At 45.4% G+C, this 14,619-nt stretch overlaps 1 protein-coding gene across 1 annotated transcript in view; it reads right to left on the reverse strand.

Annotated features, from left to right (window-relative positions):
* Positions 1-52: 52 nt before the first annotated feature.
* The window catches only part of PM20D1 (peptidase M20 domain containing 1), a 33,482-nt gene continuing 18,915 nt past the window's right edge, over positions 53-14,619 (reverse strand). The window contains exon 13 of the mRNA XM_022593620.3: positions 53-13,983. Within this exon, the coding sequence (XP_022449328.2) occupies positions 13,860-13,983 (124 nt within the window). The 3' untranslated portion in view covers positions 53-13,859. The remainder of the gene's footprint in view (positions 13,984-14,619) is intronic.

Below are 14,619 nucleotides of genomic sequence, written 5' to 3' on the forward strand. Positions count from 1 at the left end.
CCTGTGACCAGTGGTTCCTTCCTGTCATTTTCCTCCCGGAAAGTGGCTAAGGGGTGCATTCGAGCATGACTCTAGACCCCTGGATGGGTTTTGGAGTAGAGGAGTGCCTGGGGAGAGAACACAGTGCTGGGTATGAAGCTTTTGGCTGCGCCTTCCTCTTTCCGAAGTACACGCACCCCCCAGCACACACAGCAACAGGGGCAGGTGATTCCCTTGGGCAAGGATGGCAAACGTGTACAACCTAGCTCCTCATCTCCCACTCTAGTCCTCAGGATTATTCCAGTTTAGCTGCTGGGAATTTGCATCAAGGGCCTGAAGTCTCACAGCACCTAGTAGAGAAAATGTCAGTGTCAAAACTGGGGTTCTAATTTTGGCTACAAACACTGAGTCTCTCCGCCTGGAGACAGAAGTAACTGCTAGACTAGGAAACATTGGGTTTCTTCCAAAGGATCAGTTTTTCAATAGGTGGTGTAGGGATGGGTGGGGAATTAAGGTTGATGTATCTGGAGACTTTTCAGTCAGGGGCTGGAAACAATTCCTGCTCCATTCAACAGTCTTCCCTGCTCCCTTTTCATCTTGCCGCAGCTAAGCCACCTGTATGTAAAATCTTGATCTGCCTTCTATTCCCTTCCCACCTCCTTTTTTTTTTTATCCCCCTGAAACAGTTCCCCCTTTCCTGTGAGTTTTTTTTTTTTAATTGAAGTATACCAGACCTATGGGAAAGTGCACAAATCCTAAGTGTGCAGGTCAACAAATTACGACACAGTGAACGTACCTGTATAATGGCCACCCAGATCAGGAATTCGACCATTACCGGCACCCCCAAAGCCCTCCGCATGTCTCCTCCCAGTCACTATGCCACCTTCCTTCCCAAATTAACCTCTATCTAATCCCATATGTTAGTTGTATCCGCTTTTGAACTTTATATAAATGAAACCATTCAGTTGGTACTATTTTTTAAATTAATTAATTATTTTTGGCCGCGTTGGGTCTTCGTTGCTGCACACGGGCTTTCTCTAGTTGCGGTGAGCAGGGGCTGCTCTTCATTGCGGAGCACGGGCTCTAGGTGCCCGAGCTTCAGTAGTTGTGGCACGCGGGCTCAGTAGTTGTGGCTCGCAGGCTCAGTCGTTGTGGCACACGGGCTTGGTTGCTCCGCATGTGGGATGTGGGATCTTCCCGGACCACGGCTCGAACCCGTGTCTCCTGCATTGGCAGGCGGATTCTTAACCAGTGCGCCACCAGGGAAGTCCCTCAGTTGGTACTATTTTGTGTCTGGCTTCTGTCACTCAGTATGTTTGTGAAATTCATGCATATTGTTGTGGTAGCAGTAGCTCATTTATTTTCATTGCTGTGTGGTATGCCATTGCAGATGCTCTGATGAAAAAATTAATCAATAGTCAATCTGAGAAAGAAATAGAAAATTTTATTCGAGACAACCTGAGGATTATAACTCAGGAGACAGTTTTTCAGAAACCTCTGAGGACTGTTCTGCCCATTAAAGGTCAAAGCACAGTTACATACGTTTTTGAGACAAAGGTTTACACACCAAATGACATATTGACAGTTTACGCAATCCAGATCTGCAGTATAAAGCAGTGGGTCATCATGACCCCTTACAAGATTGAGAAGGAGTGTTATCTCCTAAGGAGGTCTGGTGAATACAGATGCACGATACACACTAAAGGGGAAGGAGGAGGCCCAAATGGGAGAGAAAACTTTTTTGTTTACATTTTTCCTGTCTTGGAATAAAATATGAATTTTATTTCGTCACCATTAAATGCATATACCACAATTTATTTTTCTATTATTCTGGTGGACATTTGGGCTGTTCTCAGTTTGGGATTGTTATCAATAATGCTGCTCTAACAGTTTTGTTTCTGTCCTTTGGTACACTTATGTTTCTATTTCTGTTGGATATATACCTAGGAACAGACTTACTGGGTCATAGGCTATGTTTATATGTTTAGTGTCAATAAATGCTACTAAATAATTTTCCAAAGTGCTCATGTTAGTTTACACTCCTGCTGGCCGTGTCTTGGAATTCCAGTTGCTCCACATCATCATCAACACTTTGTACTGTCGATCTATAAAGATTTAAAAATGTTAGCCATTCTGGTGGGTGGTATCTCATTGTGGTTCAGATTTGCATTTCCTTGGTAACCAGTGAGATTAAGCACCTTTTCATATATTTATTTACTATTTGGATATCTGTTCAAGTACTTTGTCCATTTCTTTGTCCACTTTCTATTAGGCTTTCTGTCTTATTGCTTTATAGGATTTTTAAAAAAAATTAAATTATTTTATTTATTGATTTTTGGCTGTGTTGGGTCTTCGTTGCTGTGCACAGGCTTTCTCTAGTTGCGGCGAGCGAGGGCTACTCTTCGTTGCGGTGTGTGGGCTTCTCATTGCGGTGGCTTCTCTTGTTGCGGAGCATGGGCTCTAGGCGCATGGGCTTCAGTAGTCGTGGCTCAGGGGCTCTAGAGCGCAGGCTCAGTAGCTGTGGCACGTGGGCTTAGTTGCTCCGCGGCATGTGGGATCTTCTCGGACCAGGGCTCGAACCCATGTCCCCTGCATTGGCAGGCGGATTCTTAACCACTGCGCCACCAGGGAAGCCCTATAGGATTTCTTTATACATTTCAGATATGAGTTCTTTGTTGGTTACGGGTACTGCAGATATTTCTATGAGTATATAAATACAGAAGGCCCCAGTTTTGGGGTCTTCCAAAGCCTCAGGGCCACTGGGACAAGACTATATTTTGATCACTAGTGTACTCCCAGCTCCTAGCACTTAGTAGGTACTAAATAAATGTGTGGAATGAATGATGGATGAGATGGATGAGACTCATTCAGGTAGTCTGCCCTGTGTTGCGCTGATTCCTAGGGCCAAACACTGAAAGGGGATAGAGGGAGCAGATTTCCTTCCAGCCCAGCCAGCTGTGACCTTGGGAAGGGGAAGACACCCAGCCCTTCCCTACTGAAAAAAGCAGAAATAGCTACAGTCTGTGAAGAGAGAAGCAGGGATGTAGGGAGCAGAGGGCACAGTTGAAAAGACAGGAACTACAAGCAGGTAGCAAGCCAGCCAGATACTTCAGAAGGAGAGACTCGGAGGTGGAGGGGGCGGTGGTGTCAAGGAGACAGTAAGGGTCTCTGAGCATCACAGTGGACCTTTGTAGGACAAGAGCCTCCAAGGTCACGCAGGCGCTACTCCTGCTTACTCTTGTTTTTCTTTTGGCCGAGCCGCTCGGCATGCAGGATCTTAGTTCCCCCACCAGGGATTGAACTGGGGCCCCCGGCAGTGAAAGCATTGAGTCCTAACTACTGCACTGCCAGGGAATCCCCTCCTGCTTACTCTTTTTTTTAGATATCTCTATTGGGGTATAATTGCTTTCCTCCTGCTTACTCTTAAAGCTTGTTAGTTGAGAGAGCTCTTCTACACTTTTCCTTTCCAAAGGAGATGCCTTGAGACTGGTTGTGGGGTCTCATTCCTACCTCCCCAATAAGGAACTTTCTTCTTCAGAACTGGCTTTAACTTCGTTATAGCCTATAATATCCATTGTGAAGATGAAAGACCACTGAGTCACTGCCAGCCCCTTCATCTCCAGGAAGTCTTTCCCCAGGCCTGTTGTGTTCTCTCACAGTGTTCTGTCACCATCTTTCTCTCCACTGTCCTCTCCTTCCCCTCCTTCAGCTATAGCTGATACCAGGTCAGGTCAGAAGTCTGACCAACTCCCATGACTACAGAAGAGAAATTGCTCCCTTGCAACACTGCAAAAACCTCACAGCATCCCCTCCCTCCAGAAGACAATGAGGCTAGAAGCTGCTCCAGAATTTTCTATATAGGATAAGCTTGGGGACTTAGCAGTTTAGCCGGAGAGGGGTTGATGAAGTGTCATGAAATGGCACTTGTATAGCAGGCACAGCGTTTCGCTTAGAGTATGAGATTGTTGGCGGGGGTGGAGGATTCGGGGGAAGGAGGAGGTGTTGATCACTGGCCAGGGGCCAGTGGAGGAGCCTGGGAGGGAAGTACCTCCGTGGGCGGCCCTCTTCAGTCTTGCTTGGCACTTTTCTAATATATGGTTCATTTAGCTTCCCTCCTGAGGTCCTCCAGGTCCCTTGGCCTTCTTTCAGGAACAGCCGCTATCTACCAATGGCTTCTCCACGAGCTACCTGGATGCTTATCCTGAAACATTACAAAATTCCAGAGCCCTGTAAATCCTGGATCCCCTAACTAGCATGGTATAGTCACAAGACTAGCCTGACATGGCTGGAAAGTTTTCTGTCTTTTGTTTCTGCTGGGGAAGGGATGCCCCCTCCCATTTTTCCCTTTGCTATAACCCCTCCCCAGCTATCTCCCTCCCAGAGGTCAACTTCTTTCCTGCTGCCCTGAGCTAAGGTGATATCCCCTTCCGGCTTTATTCAGTTCTAGGAGGATGTAGTCATGGGGGTGGATGGGGAAGTGTGGCCATCTGTGCTCAAAGCTAGTTGCTGTCACCATCCCCTTTTCTTCTAACTGAGCTCTCCTTTCCCAAAGCCCCCTGGGTACTCTCCCTGGATTCCTTTAGGCTGGATGGTTCCCGGTATTTTGGAACTGCAGTTCTGAAATTACTGGGTATAACTGGGAAGAGTTAACAGCAAGCAAAATAGTCTGGTGAGCTATAACTGGGGAGATGAAGTAATCTGTGAGAGAGGCAGAGTTGCAGAGTGGAATGTGCCACAGCTTTGCAATCACATGGGTTTGAATCCATGCTCAGTCACATATTAGGTATGTGACCTTGAGCAAACTCCTTTATGTCTCTGAGCCATTATCTAAAAAATGGAGACACTACTCTCTTTCTTAGAGATGCTGTGAATATTAGTGATGCCGTAGCACTTGGAACATTTCCACACACACGGTAAGGACTGGTATGATTTCACCAAAGAGGAAGAGCCACAAACAAGAATTAGGCATCTGGAAGGGGCAGCTCAGGCTCTCTCTGGGACTCACACTGAGGTCTAGACTTCACAGAGTGTGAGGGCACTCCTAACTGCAAAGTGTTAAAGATGGACCATCTCTGTCACATGGACGTGGGTGGGGAGATAGTCTGGGGGGCAGCACTCCTGTAGTAAGTTATCGGCCAAAGATGAGTAAGCTTGATCTTTCCAGAGACAGGATGCAAGATCATATTTTGCAAACCAGATTATCTAGTTTCAAAATGCCCTCTGTGTTTACTGCCTTTTGATTGTCTGCTAGCCCAGGGTTTCCTAAACAGGCTTGGTCATAGGAATCTCCTGTGGGCACTTCTTTTAAAATATAGGTTTCCAGGCTTCTCTCCTGGAAATTCTGTTTCCAAAGATCTGGTGCCAGGCCAGGAAATCCACCCTTTTAATTAGTGCACGAGATGACTCCCATGATCTGACCAGTTTGGGGAACAGTGCCCCAACCCTGTGGTTCTCAATCAAGGCTACATATTAGAACAATATGCCTTTGTCATAGGAGGAAACACTGAACACTTGGAAGGCTCTGGAAGTCTTCAAAGACATGGAGATGCTTCAGTTGAATCTTCCTGTGTGGATTTACATATTGACTGATTTACTCCTAATAATTACTCTATGAAGTAGGCTGTTGCAACGTAACAGCTCAAAACCAAGTCAGTGGATTGGAGAAAAGTAGGTGTATTCAAAAGTTATTTAGGTTAGTGATTAGGGAAATGCAAATCAAAACCACAAGGGAGGGCTTCCCTGGTGGCACAGTGGTTAAGAATCCGCCTGCCAATGCAGGGGACATGGGTTCGAGCCCTGGTCTGGTAAGATCCCACATGCCGCGAAGCAGCTAAGCCCGTGTGCCACAACTACTGAGCCTGCGTGCCTAGAGCCGGTGCTTTGCAACAAGAGAAGCCACCGCAATGAGAAGCCCGCGCACTGCAACGAAGAGTAGCCCTCGCTTGCCGTAACTAGAGAAAGCCCATGCACAGCAACGAAGACCCAATGCAGCCAAATAAATAAATTAAAAACAAACAAACAAAAAACCTGCAAGCGATACCACTTCACAGTCACTAGGTTGCTCATTAAAAAAGGAGGAGCAAAACCCAGAAAATATAACAAGTGTTGGTGAGGATGTGGAGAAATTGGAACCCTTGTCCGTTTGCTGGTGGGAATGTAAAATGGGGCAGCTGCTGTGGACATAGTTCAATGTTTCCTCAAAAAGCTTAACGCAGAATTACCATATCACCCAGCAATTCCACTGCTAAGTATATGCCCAGAAGAATTGAAAACAGAGGAGAAAAGCATTCTATTTAGAGGAAACTGAGTGACATGGCAGGTAAGCAAGGGAGACTGTGGCATTTTCAGGAACAGCAGAGTTTTCAACGTGTGGCTGCACGCATGTTGAGAAGTGGAGGGTGAAAGATGAAATGTAGTCTTTGATGATTAAGTTACACAACTTAAGACGTATTGTTTGATGTGTTGGTTTTGTTTTCCCAACTAGGCTACAAAGTCCTTGAACATAGAGGCTTTATGTTTTAAAATTTATATTAATTTTTAATGCCTTTGCTGACACTGTCTACTATTTTAAAGACTATTTTCTTTTTGGCCACACCACGTGGCTTATGGGATCTTAGTTCCCTGACCTAGGATCCAACCTGGGCCCACGGCAGTTGAAAGCACCGAGTCCTAACCACTGGACCACCAGGGAATTCCCTAAAGATTATTTTATTTATTTATTTATAGATGTTGGGGGTAGGAGTTTATTAATTAATTAATTTATTTTTGCTGTGTTGGGTCTTCGTTTCTGTGCGAGGGCTTTCTCTAGTTGTGGCAAGCCGGGGCCACTCTTCTTCACGGTGCGTGGGCCTCTCACTATCGCGGCCTCTCTTGTTGCGGAGCATAGGCTCCAGACGTGCAGGCTCAGTAGTTGTGGCTCACGGGCCTAGTTGCTCCGCGGCATATGGGATCCTCCCAGACCAGGGCTCGAACCCATGTCCCCTGCATTAGCAGGCAGATTCTCAACCACTGCGCCACCAGGAAGCCCAAAGATTATTTTTTAAGAGCAGTTTTAAGTTTACAATAAAGTTGAGAGAATGATACAGAGATTTTCCATATACCCCTTGTCCCCACATGTGCATAACCTCCCCTGTTAATCAACACCACTCATTAGAGTGGTACATTTTTCACCAACGATGAACCAACGCCGACATCATAATCGCCCAAAGTCCATAGTTTACCTTAGGGTTCACTCTTGGTGTTGTACATCCTACGGGTTTGGACAAGTGTATAATGATATACCTCTCTCACTATACTATCATACAGAGTATTTTCACTGCCCTAAAAATCCTCTGTGCTCTGCCTATTCATTTCTTTTTAGCACTAAATAATATACCATTGGCTGGATGTACCACAGTTGTTTATCCATTCATCTACTGAAAGATATCTTGGTTGCTTCCAAGTTTTGGCAATTATGAATGAAGCTGTTGTCAACATACATGTGCAGGTTTTTGTGTAGATATAATTTTCCAGTGCCTTTGGGTAAATATCAAGGAACACAATTGTTGGGTCACGTGGTAAGAGTTTGTTTAGTTTCGTGAGAAACTATCAAACTGTCTTCCAAAGTGACTACTATTTTGTATTTCCACCAGCAATGGAAGAGAGTTCTGTTGCTTCACATCCCCAATACCATTTGATGTCATCAGTGTTCTGGATTTTGGCCTACAATTATAACAGGTGTAGTGGTGCCTCACTGTTTCAATTTGTATTTCCCTGATAACATATGATGTGGAGCATCTTTTCACCTGCTTATTTGCCATCTGTGGATCTTTGGTGAGGTGTCTGTTAAGGTCTTTGGCCCATTTTTTGTGTGTGTGTGTGTGGTACGCGGGCCTCTCACTGCTGTGGCCTCTCCCGATGCGGAGCACAGGCTCCAGACGCGCAGGCTCAGCGGCCATGGCTCACGGGCCCAGCCGCTCCGTGGCATGTGGGATCCTCCCGGACCGGGGCACGAACCCGTGTCCCCTGCATCGGCAGGCGGACTCTCAACCACTGCGCCGCCAGGGAAGCCCCATCTTTTAATTGGGTTGTTTGGGTTCTTATTGTTCAGTTTTAAGAGTTCTTTGTATGTTTTGGATAACAGTCCCTTATCAGACGTGTCTTTTAACATGCTAATTTAAATTTACAAATTTGGTTCTTCTTCCTTGATCAGACCATTAGATATTGAGTCTCATTTATTCTTGTAGTGTTAATTTATGTTGCTATGTTGATGACTCCCAAATATCTTTGTCTTAGACTTTTCTTCTTAGCTCCGGACTTGGGTGCCTCAACACTTCCCACTTGTCATATCCGAAATGGAGCTCGTCATCTCCTAGATATCTACTCCTTCTTCAGTCTTCCCCTTCTCAGTAAATGTAATCACTCTCCTATTTGCTCAAGTCAGCTGGCTGGGAGTCATTCTTGACTCCTTCCTCTATTTCTCCATCTCCCTACCATCCATCAATCACCAAGTGCCATCCATTGGCTCCACCTCCTAAAGACTTTTTTTTGGATTGATTTTTTTTTTAATTGAGGTAAAATTCACATAACATAAAATCAACCATTGAAAAGCATACAATTCACTTGCTAATGGATAAACAGCAAGGTCCTACTATAAAGCACAGAGAACTATGTTCAGTATCCTATGATAAACCATAATGGAAAATAATATTTAAAAAAAGAATGTATATATAACTGAATCACTTTGTTGTACTGCAGAAATTAACACAACTTTGTAAATCAACTATACTTCAATAAATAAAATAAAAGCATACAATTCACCAACATAGAAAACAAACTTATGATTACCAAAGGGAAAGGGGGGGAGATAAATTAGGAATTTGGGTTTAAAAGATACACACTACTATATATAAAATAAATAAACAACGAGTATAGCAGAGGGAACTATATTCAATATCTTGTAATAACCTATAATGGAAAAGAATCTGAAAAAAATATAGAATAACCTAAAATGAAAGAAAAATGTTTCACGTGTACGCTTTTCTGTACACGTGAAACATTTTAAATCAGTATACTTCAATTAAAAAAAAATACGATCCAGTTAGCATTTAGTACATTTACAATATTGTGCAACTATTACCTCTATTTAGTTACATTTTCATCACACCAAAAGGAAACCACTTAATCATTAATCACTCCCCCCTCCCCCCTCCCCCTAGCTCCTGGCAATCCCTAGCCTGATTTCTGTCTCTATGGATTTTCCTATTTTGGATGTTTCGTAAAAGTGGAACCGTGTAATATGTGACCTTTTGTGTCTGGCTTCTTTCTCTCAACATAATGAGTTCAAGTTTCATCCATGTTGAAGCATGTGTCATTGCTTTTCATGGCGACTTAATAGCCCACAGTATGGATACAATGTATTTTGTTTATCCATTCACCTGTTGATGGACATTTGGTTCGTTTCCACCTTTTGGCTATTGTGAATAGTACTGCTAGGAGTACAAACTTTTGTTTGAATACATGTTTTCAGTTCTTTTGAGTATATGCTTAGGAGTGGAATTGCTGGGTGATATGGTAATTCTATGTTTAACTTTTGGAGGAAACAATAAACAGTTTTCCACAGCAGCGGCACCATTTTGCATTCCCGCCAGCAAAGGCACCAGGGTTCCAATTGCCCCACACCCTCACCAACACTTGTTGTTTTCCTCTTTTTAAATTATGGCTAACCTAGTAGATGTGAAGGGGTATCCCTTGTGGTTTTGATTTGCATTTCCCTAATGACTAACCTAAATAACTTTTTAATACACCTACCTTTCTCCAATCCACTGACTCGATTTTTCAACTGTTACGTTGCAACAGCCTACTTCCTAGGGTAATTATTAGTATTAAATGATTATACACACACAAATCTATCTATATCTAGATATAGATATACATAGATATAATTATTTAGAACAGTGCCTGGAATAGAGTAATCACTGTGTAAGTGTTAGAAAGAAGGAAGAAAAGAAGGATGGAAAGATGGAAGGAAGGAAAAATAACCTCTTAACTATTCTTCCGTTTCCCATTGTCCTTAAGTCAAGTTCCAAAATTCCTATCCTGACTTACAAGGCCCAAACAGGCCTCCTTTCAGTTTCCTGAAGGCAGCAGGCTCTCATTTGCACACTCTATTCTGTCTGGCACATCTTCCACCGCACCCGCCCCCCCCATTCTCCCCAATTCTTTGCCTTGTTAACTCTTATTCAATCTTGAAGTCTTAGCTTACTCATGACCTCCTTACCACAGAGGCCTTCCTGATTCCTCCGACTGGGCACCATGGGGTATATAAAATAAGACCTTATCTCTTAGACCTGGGCAAGAGAGCTCCTTGCCATGGGCTTCATGCTTTAGAAGGTACCATAGATTACAGCCACAAAAGAACTAAATCTATTAAAAACCTAGAGGTGTTTCTGTTACTTGGGATTCAGCACTCAGTGCTGGCACAGAGCACCTGTCACCCTAAACACATATTTCTAAGACTAACATAGTTCAGGCCCTAGAGAAACGTTTTTCTACATAAATTGCCCTGTGTCTTCAGAAAAAAAAAAAAAAATTACATCTGAAATGCCCTGAAGGTTTGTGTGTTGTGTCACTGTGAACCTGGAGACAGACTAGCTTTGGAGTGCAGGGAGGAATTCAGCTGTCAAAGTGCTTAGCTAAGGGAAAAGAAAATTGACTTGTCAAGTCCTTCCTCTCGGATAGCATGATGGTAATAGGTTCCTGCGCGACATGTTATTTCCCAGGAGTGCTGAGCGACCATTATCTTGCTCCTCTTTGAGTCCCAATTTCTGGTTTTGGAGGAACTCATGAATTAGTGTAATATCCGCAACATTGCACATGGTGGTTGCGGAACATTTAGTAGCATTAAGTAATTTATAGCATTCTTACATTTGTAGGTCTAGATGTCACATATATGAAATGATACTTATCCTTTTTATTGATAGCCTTATGGACACTGAACACAAAACTTGCAAATAGTTTCATTGTTATTAAAATATTTAATTAGGTTTAAAATTTGAAAAAAATTAATGAAGTGTCCAACTCTTCAGTAGGAACTTTGTCTCTCTTATTTCCTCTGGAAGAAAAGAATACTGGGTCTAGAATGGCCAAGTTTTCAGCAACTCAGGCTCAAAATCAAGGGACTTCAGCCAAAATTTACTCCTTTCCTTTCCCACTCTCTTTGCTTATGAATATTTTGTCTTCCTTCCAACCTTAGGGAGGTATGAGTGAGAAGCTAGAGCTAAGTCCTTGATGGGGGTGTGCGGTGTGCTTGTGATTATCTGCTGAAGCTCTTTCAAGGTGGACTTGGGGAGTGGCAGATGGATGAAGGTAGGGGTGGAGGAAAGTCCCAGATTCATTGGCCCATCCTGCCCAGAATCTTAGGGCTCACGTTGTTCTGGCCAGCACTTTCAACTGCTCTTTCCAGAAAACTTCAGGGGACACAGGGCTGGAATTTCTGTGTTCTCGGAGCCAGGATTTGGAGCAGCTCCCTCTCAAGGCTTTCCTTCCCACTCCGGGGGCTCAGAACACTATTGTTTCTGACGCTTGAGAGAGTGGTGAGACCGGACAGGGACAGGGTTCCCTGCTCACTCTTCTCCCAGTTGTCCCACAGATCATTAGAGACCTGGCTGTCCCCAGACTCAAGAAGGGGGAAGAGCTGAACCCAGAAGCAGGGGGTGGGTGTGTAAGGAATGCTGGCAGATGGACAGAGAGATGTGACTAGGGAGAGGTCAGCCAGGGGAACAGAGAGCTTGAGCTAAGAACCAAATCCAACAGTAGAACAGCCTTTGCCCTTGAGATCTCCCTGGGTCAGAATGAATGAGCCAGACACCACAGGTTCTTGGGGCAGGCAGTGTGGTGTGACCGAAAAAGCACTGGACTTGGGGATTTTTGAGCTGCATTTGAATTCTAAGGCTGCCCCTTAAGAACTGTGTAATCTGGGCAAATGACTTCTCCGAGCCTCAGTTTCCTCTTCAGTACTATTAGCACAGGCTTTGGATGCAGACAGACTCTGCCCCTAACACCTGCATGACAAACTACTTAACCTCTGAGCCTCAGTTGCCTCATCTGTTAAAAACAGGGGCAGTAACCCCTTTGGAGTGATTGTCAGTATTAAATAAGATAATCAATGGGAAGTAGATTTCATCAGTCACATAGGATCATGGAACAACAATGAGCTTAGGGCCAGGTGACATGGGTTTGAAACTGCCTCCAGCTAGATGCGTAACTTCTCTGATAACCAACTCCTCCTCTGTAAGAAAAATGACGCCTTCTTCACGGGGGTTCTTATGTGGCTCCGATGAGATAAGGTGTTGTGAAAGCACTTTGTACAGCTCTGCCCAAATGTGAAGAATCCTTTTTGTTCTTCAGCTCACCCTCTAACAAAGGCTGAATGAGTACTGAATTGGCCAGAAAAGGGAGGGCGAGGGAAGGAATGTGAATCTTAGGGGGAGTAGCAGAAAACCTCAAATAATTCCTGCACTGTGTTTCTAACACTTTCCATTAGGCCCCAGCTCCTAAGAACAGCTCACATCCACAGGCAGGCAGGAGGGGCCGGGCATTGTGAGGAGGGAAAAGGAGCCCACTGCCATCAAACCCCAGGAAGGCATGGAAGGTCCTTGCCTGGAGAGGAAAAAAAGGGGGAGTCTCTCAGGTCTCAGCTCCCTCTGTGTCTCCCTCCATGACCTTGACTCCCTTGTGATCCACAAAGCACAGCTCCCAGCCTTGAGCCAAGAAATGCTGCCTTTCAATGCTCCCCACCTGACAGCTACTGAGCAGACTCCAATATGCTCAGGCTTAGATTCCAGAGAAAAAAGACAGGAGCTCTGCAGTCCCCTAACGGAGGGCAGCTCGCCCCTCCCCCTGCCCCACCAGCCAGAGCAGAGCCCCTCCAGGCAGTCCCCCCACCCCATGTCCTCCACTTCTCTTTGATAAGTCTGAATTAGGACATGATGCCAACGTCCTGCTGGTCCTGGGCTCCAGAGAGAGGCTGCCCTTCTCTTGGGAGCTCAGCCCGTGGGATGTGCAAGGGAAATGTTTCCACAGATTAGTGCCTCCTGGGGTGGGACAGCAGCAGCAGGTGGCAGGAACAGGGCAGGGGAGGGAGCAAAGCCCAGGGAGCCCTTGGGAGGAGCCCGAGGACACAGGCTTTCTTCTCCAGGCTCCAGCCTCCAGAACCAGGAGGTCTGGGGTTCCTCCAAAGCCCCCTGCCTCCGTTTTACCCCCCAGCTGATGCGGCATAGACCATTTTATTTGACCAATTGTTGTGGCAATTATGGGAGTACCATAGTTTGACTAAGTCTTCCTCCAGGGGTAGAATAAAAGGGAGGATAAGGGGAGGGATGCAGGGGCAGGAGAGGAGAGATGAAGAGCCGGCTAAACAATCCAAGAAGACGGGGCGGGGGCTGGGGGAGGAAAGGAAATTACAGCAAGAAGAAATATATAAGCCCTGGAAAAGGCAGCCCAACAAGCGTGCCCTAAATTAAACACTTGTAGAAGGTCAAATCTGGTTGATATTTTTCAAATCTGCATTTGTTCAGTCAGGACTTAACAAGGAGCAGTTATATCACCAGGGTGAGACAGACAGGCCAGATACCTTCTAAAGTAGTGACAAGAAGGCAGTAAATGCCGGTCGGCTGAGCGATGGAGTTGCCGGGAGGAAGGGAGAAGCGGGGCTCCTGCTGGCCTTCCCCTCCTCCCTGGCCTTGTTCTTGAGTGTTGAGTGAGTTTAGGAGTGAGCAAGGCAGGTGGGTGAGGTCATTATGATGTGACTTCGACCCAAAGTTTCATCAACACTGGCTTCCCCCTTGGGTTAGTCCTGGCCCAGCATCAGCCATCCCTGATCCAGCTGTGGCTCCCCGACCTCACAGTTCGTGCAGGTGAGGAACTGGCCTTGGGTCTGCGTCAGCGTTCTGGATGAACTCGAAGATGAATTTCACCTGGGTCTCGTAGGCTTGGACTGAGATTTTCTCATTGATTCCGTGGATGCTGAGGGAAAGAGATTTGGGGGGGAGAGTCCATTGCTCTAGTACAAGTGTTATTACAGAGCACTCCCCACCCTACATCCCCTGAAGCCATTGGCCTTTGACCCTCCAGGGGTAGGAAGTGGGCAAGGTGGGAGCAGCCCTTTGTAGGAAGCGAGGTTTCATATGACATGTTGGTCATCTCTCCAGGATCCGTGTCCATGGCGAAGAACAGTGGGGGCAGATAAAAATAAACTCCTGGGGACTGCAAATCATCTCCTGCTCTGGAATCCATTTGATAATTTCTCCTCTGAGGGAAAGTTATCTTTTAATTCTAAGGCCAGAATTCCAGCTAGACTTATGTCTAAGCCAGCCACCCCCCCACCCCACATTACTAGGGGCACAAGTGGATAGGGAGGGCAACTGCCCAGGGTACCTATGGATTCTCTACTTCACCTAGAACCTCACCTCCAGATCCGATGCCCACAACCTGCCTCAACACAACACAACACAACACAACATAACCACACATGTAACCTCAAAGATGAAAGGAAATAAAGAATAGCTACCTTCCCCTACCCCCACTAAAAAATGAGCACCCCCCATGAAATCTGTTCTTAAGCTCATATTGAAATATTTTTGTTTTATTGGCAACTGACTT

This window comes from Delphinapterus leucas, chromosome 1 (genome assembly GCF_059928025.1).
Source record: "Delphinapterus leucas isolate spDelLeu-1000000601 "Yukka" chromosome 1, BTC_Dleu_Yukka2, whole genome shotgun sequence".
Taxonomy (NCBI): Eukaryota; Metazoa; Chordata; class Mammalia; order Artiodactyla; family Monodontidae; genus Delphinapterus; species Delphinapterus leucas.